Here is a 6,894-nt window from a genome sequence, read left to right as displayed (position 1 = left end):
CTTGTTAATCAAATGTTAATTAATATCATGTGTGTTGAATTAGGGAAATGCCTAAAACTTGTAGGGGCTGGAGGACCAGTGCTGAAACACACTGGATTCGACGTTGGCATTTCATTTATTTGATGTCAACCACAAAACAACATTGATTCAATGACAGTTTCAACGGTTTGATTGGATGGTTGTTTGATGGTTGATCCACCGTCATTTGTTGACTTCAACCAAAAATCAATGATTCTAACTATTTTTCAACGTTGATTTAACATCATGTGCTATCTGGGCCTTGATCTCCACAATGAGCAAACAGCAGGATTCGAGGTTCTTACAGAAGATTGGAAACATTTTGATGATGGGGCGGTGGATGCAGCCCAGAAGGCGAGTCAACGAAATGCAAAGTCAGTCGTTGACGTCTTTGCGTTGAGCCTCCTACTTCTTCGTGACACGCCTGTTCACCAGCCGTGTGATGGAGAAGTAGGAGGGCAGACAGGGTACCCAGCAGCAGTGGAGTGGAAGGAGCCAACTGTGGAGCCTTGACCAGAATCTGAGTGGAATGGAACAACAGGAAATCCAGATCCAGAGATTGGTTCAGGAAATCTGAATGAGGAAACAAGGTGGAGGAGCGACACTACGAGATGCTGAGATCTAGAAGGGCTTGGAGCTTTACCACTACTGGTTAACACTCGGGCACCAAAGTCTTGCCTTGCAGGTTCTTAAGTAGAACACCTGATGAGATGGAAACAGACTGCAGAGATCATACCTGCTGCCTGACGCCCTCATGAGGCAGATCACACAAACTGCACAACAGGACTGGAGGAATAGGTGAACACAACTCCTGGACCCCAACAGTCAGATGTAGGGTCAGATGTAAAGTCAGGTGTAGGGTCAGATGTAGGATCCAATGGAGGGTCAGCTAGTAGCCACAGGGTTTCCTTTGGCGTCCAACAGTCCCTAGGCTTAGCTCACCAGGTGGGGCGGTAATCTACAGCGTCCCCAAGCTGCCCTACCTTTGAAGATGAGACTCTCAGTCCTTTGTTCTGATTGCATTAAATGACTTGACCTCATTGACTGGCAAGATGAGACCTTTCCCTCACCATCTTTATTTGTTCAGCTTCTAATCTGCATTGGTTTGTCAGTTTTGGGAATAATTAACTCCTGAGCGGTTTTAAAATGTGTGAAGTGAAGCCAGTCTTAAATAAACCTTAGTCTTGATTCTGTTAGGTTCTGTGTTTTGAGTTCGAGTTTGTCTGTCTAGTCCTGTTTTCCCCTGAGTCTCTGTGTTGTCTTGATTGATCCCAGCTGTGTGTCGTTCCTGTGATTACCCTCCCAGTGTATTTAGTCCCACCTGTTGTCAGTGTTCCTTGTCGGATCCTCGTCGTGTATCACCCTCGTCTAACGTCTGTTTCCCTGTGGACTCTTTATCATTAAATTCATCATTTTCACCTTCATCCTGGCCTGCCTGCGTCTCATCTCACCTCACCAAACCCTGAACCATGACAGATTCTGCCTTGATTTTCCACTTCCAGGGGCAAATCTACTGTTGCCACCCCAGCTGGTGACTATGAATTCAATCAATAGTGATGGGAAATCGGACATTAAGCGCACAAATATCTTTTTTCCGACAACATTGAATGCAACACAACGTAACCTGACACCTACTGGTGAGTAGCGGGAAGTGCAAGAGAAGGACAGAGCGCGAGGCAGCAGCATTGATGGATATAAATATTACTGGACTGGACATTATGTGACTTATCGTGCGCCATTGCTGTCCATTAAGTCAACATTATGGGTGGTCAGGAAAATACCACAGTCACGCAAAGAATCTGAAAAATGGACGCAATATTTAGTGGTTAATTCAACCCTATGAATTAGATAACAAGGGCTTCAGATTTAACAGGTGAGGAAAAAGTTTTAATTTAAAGAAAAGATTGAACAAGTGAGCAGTGGGTCAGTTATACTAGCCTAACTGTTAGCCTGCTATTGACTTTGATAACCTTAGCATGTGCTGTGCAGTTCAGTGTGTTTTGGTTCCGTTAGCACTAAAACAGGTCAACCCGCCCACCAAGTCATCAGTAGAATAGCTGTTTAAATACGACTTAAAATAAAGAGGAGAAAACTGATGTTTGAGAAATTCTCCGTGATACAAATCTATAAACAATTTTGTTTCTGTTCGTTCTATCAAGATGCAAGAAGGGGCAAATTTCTCTTATATTGGTGAATCGTTTTATTTTAAATATGGTGTAGGAGCCGAAGTTTGATGATTAGTTCAGTTTTTTTCGCTTTTTTAACTTTTAGGAATTGCAGCGGCTGCAGACAGCACGCCACAATAAAGGTACAATAAAGCTGATAAACAGGTGAAGAACTAAACACAACTTGTATTCCGCCTTTTCTCGATCTGTGTGTCGGCTTTACACGACCCGTTGCCATGGCAACCGACATACAACAGCTCAACGAGCAGATAAGGTGCGTTCACACTGCAGCCTGAAGTGACCCAATTCCGATTCTTTTGCCGGGGCCGTTCACACTGCCAGTAAATGCGACCTGTATGTGTTCTGCAGTGTAAACGGGCAAACGACCTGAAAGTGTCCCGCATGCGCAGTAGAGGGCGCAATAGCGTCAGCGTTCTCAGTTTTCTTCCAACCGCCATAAAAAGAAGAAGAAGTGCTCAGGGTTTGCGGAAGTAAACATGGAGGCTAACGGTGGAGCTTAGCTTACATATTTGAAGTTGTTGTCCGGCCGGAGCAGCATATTAACAACTTAATCCTCATATTGTCCGTCATGGTTGTTGTTTTTCTTCCCACTTGCGTATCAGGACGCAGAATAGTGAGATTTGTTGAGAATCAGTGACGTTCAGTACGGATGAATGCGACCTGGACGTTAGGTCGCCTTTGAATCGGATACGTATCGGATTTGGGTCACATTCGAAAAAGAATCTGACCTGTGCTGTTCACACTGCCATGAAAAGATTGGATACAGGTCGCATTACGTCAAAAAAATCGGAATTGAGTCACTTCAGGCTGCAGTGTGAACGCACCCATAGAGCAGAGATGACCACTCAGGGGAATCATCACCAAAAAACAAACATTTCCAACACAAAAAAGTAGCAAAATACCAAAACAGAACATCCAGTCTGTTACATTATGCTGTCAGGCTTGATGTCTATATTGTCGTTATTAATAAGTTTTCGCCTGAACACAGCGGGGGTTGATTAGCTGATTTAATAGATAGGCTATATCTGATAACAAATGATGGCACTATAAATATTTTTGTGACAGATTTTTGCCCGTCCTGCATTGGGATAAAATGGTTTTCTGGACAGAACTCAATGAATCACATCGTGACTAACAGTCACTGTCCAATCCAGTAATACATATCAATTAGCAGGAGTATAAAAGACATAAAAATAATTAACTATACTATAATAAGAAATTATATTTAATCCTCAGTGCTACATGAATGCAAGTTAAAACATTTTGCAACAAGAAAATCCAGTAAATTAAGACCAATGTTAGGTCTGTGTAAGCTAAACGCGAGAATGAAACGTTCTGTTTATAGATACACACACACACACACACACACACACACACACACACACACACACACACTGGCATATGCTGCCACCCCTGAAAAAATCCCTGCCACCCTCTTGCCATCCCATAAATATTTTTCTAGATCCGCCCCTGTCCACTTCCATCCTGTTTCCAAGCTGATATTCCTGAATAAAATACAAGCCGTAGAAACCCAGATCAGATCCAGGCTCTGTTGGTTCAGATCTCTGATCCAATTCGGTTTGGATTCCTAAAATAGCATAGAAAGCTGTCTGTCCATGGCAATTTTTAAAAGCTGGTCCTGGCAGGAGTCCAATGTTCCAGATTTGGTGGTCCAACCAATACTCAGGTTGAGTTTTGGTACCAAATCACTGAGAGCTGGGAGCATGGAAAGAGCCAGAGACATTCTGTTCTCTGAGGTCCAGATGGAGATGCCACGCAGGTAAACAGCAGCATCTTTATGGCATCAGGGCTGCAATTAATAAAACACTGCTGGTTATAAAATATGTACCTGATCCAGTGATCAATAATGAAAATATGTCATAGAAATAGTTATGCAAATGTCATCCAGTTAGACCGACTTTTATCTGATGGATTGTTTTCTCTCTGTTCAGTTTTTTTATTGCCACATAAACAATCAGACTGAAAACTAAACCATAGAAGCAGAGCAGTGAGAGAGGCCCTCTAGTGGCTGCTGTGGAGTACTGCAGGTTTTAGTGGTTTAACAGGGAGTGAGGCCCTCTAGTGGCTGCTGTGGAGTACTGCAGGTTTTAGTGGTTTAACAGGGAGTGAGGCCCTCTAGTGGCTGCTGTGGAGTACTGCAGGTTTTAGTGGTTTAACAGGGAGTGAGGCCCTCTAGTGGCTGCTGTGGAGTACTGCAGGTTTTTGTCCAGGGTTCTGGTGTTTCCTGTCACTGTGGGCTGCACAGCGCAGTAGTACACAGCAGAGTCTGTCACTGCAGCAGAGGAGATCAGCAGATCCATCCGGGTTTTATCAGCATTCATGTTAAAGGACAAACGAGGAAGCTGCTGAGATGTTAGTGTTCCTGTTCCCGTGTGAGAGATCAGGAACTGTGGAGGTTTTCCAGGATATTGTCGATACCAGAAGAAATAATCGTTGCCGTCTGCTTGTTTGGAGTAATTGTAGGACAGAGTAACGTTGCTGTTTTCTACAGCGAACTCTTCATTCTGATGTGCAGTGAGTTGTTGGCATCTGACTCCTAGAAGAGAAATCTGTTAGTTTTAGTTTCTGGAAATTAATTCACATCAATAAAACTTTGAAAATGTGTTTTTGAAAAACAGAGACAGTGTTACCTGTTAGCAGGGAGGCGATGAGCAGAGACAGACCATAATAGTCCATGTTGAGCAGAGTTAATGTTGGAGAGTTGAACTGAACTGAAGGAGGAAGTTTGAGTCTCTTAGAGATCAGGAACAGATCAGCTCCTCCTCTTCCTCTCAGCAGAAATATCAAGAGAATAAAAGAATGCAGGATCAAAATACTGTGCAAACCATCTTTAAATATACATTAAAAAACTTAAAATCAAAATTACAGATAAAATATCCAGTTTATGAAGAAAAATCTAATCAGTTCAAATGAATCATCCAGATAGATTCCAGATCAGTTCCATCGATTCCAACTGATCATAGTCATCAATCAATGCATCAAGTTCAGCTTACTGTTGAAATTATTTTCAAAAGTTTTCTACCTAAGGAAACCCTGCAGATTGCATCGAGTTGTAGATTTACAGCATTCATTCCTTGGTCCTCTACGCTTCAGAGCCCAGCGAACAAAACACTTAAAACTTATCTGAACGTCTTCTAAAAACCTCAACAGGAGACTCAGAAAAACACACAAAGCAAGACTGAGGGGTTTAAGTTTATTCAGCGTCATTAAAATGATCTTTAAGACTTTATGCTAATAACTCTCCCTTTGAAGAATGGTGCATTAAAATTGGACTTTTCCACCAAAAATAAGGTGGAATATGAATATGATGCACCACAGATTCCTGGAAACGTACAACAGGGTCAGCTTAGGAAGCATGTATGAAGCAATGGGGCTTCATACATGCAGGGTCAGCTGTCGGATCAGGTGTAAAGTCAGAGATGAATGCAGTTACACCAAAGTGATTTATAATGCAACCCATGCATGTCATGATCCGTGGTTTTCTGTTTATTTTGAGTTTTTTTGTGTTTATTCAGTCCTGTGTTCCTGTGAGTCTCTGTCCTGTCCTCCCCGTTGATTGCTCCCCAGGTGTGTCTCATTCCCTTGATTACCCCGTGTGTATTTAAACCCTCCTGTTGTCTGTGTTTCTCGTCGGGTCCTTGTCGTCGTTCGTCACTCGCCAGTAGAACTGTAAAGTCCTGTTTTGTATTTGTTCCGTCTAGTCCGTTTTGTCAGTTGCTACCGGTATTTAGCTGCGTGCTTGTTCCTGCCGTGCTGCCTGCCTTGGACTGTTTGTGTGCTATTTTTATTATCATTAAATACATCATCTTCACCATACCTGGGTCTCAGCGTCTCTCCTCACCACCAACACCCCCACCTTATGACAATGCAGTCAGGAAAGAATCTTAAGATATTTTTTTATTTTTCCCACTGAGATTAAAAATCTCTTTTACAAGAGAATTATGGCCAAGACTGGCAGCAGCACACAATTTACAGAACATTCACAGCAGAACAGAAAAAGTTCAGTCATAAATTTACATGTTTCCTTCTCAAAGAACAGTCTGAAAAATATTTAGAGACAACAGTCCCTTTAGGTCCATGTATTTCTGCAACTGGTTCCAAGGCGATGCAGCAGAAAACTGGAAAAAATTCAATGGTAACTTATAACTAAAGCTTATTTAGCGTTATTTAACCATTAATCAATAGTTAATTAACTCTGAAAATATTCTTAATGAGAAATGATTCAAATATAATAAGATATATACACATTTATTAATACTTTATCAATAAAGACTAATTACTGCCAAAACCAACATGTATGTTTGTAGATGCTCAAATGTACTTTCAAACATCCCTCTAGTGGCCACTGTGGAGTACTGCAGGTTTTTGCACAGGGTTCTGGTGTTTCCTGTCACTGTGGGCTGCAGAGCGCAGTAGTACACAGCAGAGTCTGACGGACGGAGATCCTGGATCTTCAGGTCAAACGCTGAGTTGTTGACCTTTGCATCAAATCTGTTTTTGCTGAACTCTGGAGCATTATCTCCCTCTGATGACACACGTTTCAACATGTACTTTGGAGAACTGTGTTCTTCTTGTCTGTACCAGAACACAGTATAACCTCCAACACTGGTTTCAAAGGTACATCCCAGAGTCACTGAGCTTCCTGCAGCAGCAACAACTTCTCTTTCTG

At 42.2% G+C, this 6,894-nt stretch overlaps 1 long non-coding RNA gene and 1 gene segment (V, D, J or C); one reads left to right on the top strand and one right to left on the bottom strand.

Moving 5' to 3' along the window:
* The window catches only part of LOC103132066 (uncharacterized), a 13,498-nt gene extending 6,847 nt beyond the window's left edge, over positions 1-6,651 (top strand). The window contains exons 2-3 of one of the 3 annotated variants that reach the window (XR_001660834.1): positions 4,253-4,309; positions 6,587-6,651. This is a non-coding gene — a long non-coding RNA (uncharacterized LOC103132066). Of the gene's footprint in view, positions 1-4,252; positions 4,367-4,423; positions 4,469-6,586 lie in introns of those variants that run through there. The other 2 variants (XR_475483.2, XR_001660833.1) reach the window with 2 other exon arrangements.
* LOC103132065 (Ig kappa chain V region 2717-like) lies at positions 4,344-5,110 on the bottom strand. The segment is given in 2 exon segments: positions 4,344-4,761; positions 4,856-5,110. Coding segments are annotated over 2 exon segments (438 nt in total).
* Positions 6,652-6,894: the final 243 nt, after the last annotated feature.

Source organism: Poecilia formosa, unplaced genomic scaffold (assembly GCF_000485575.1).
Source record: "Poecilia formosa unplaced genomic scaffold, Poecilia_formosa-5.1.2 Scaffold914, whole genome shotgun sequence".
NCBI classification, from domain to species: Eukaryota; Metazoa; Chordata; class Actinopteri; order Cyprinodontiformes; family Poeciliidae; genus Poecilia; species Poecilia formosa.
Note: the sequence above shows the minus strand (reverse complement) of the source record. Positions and strands in the feature narration are given on the sequence as shown.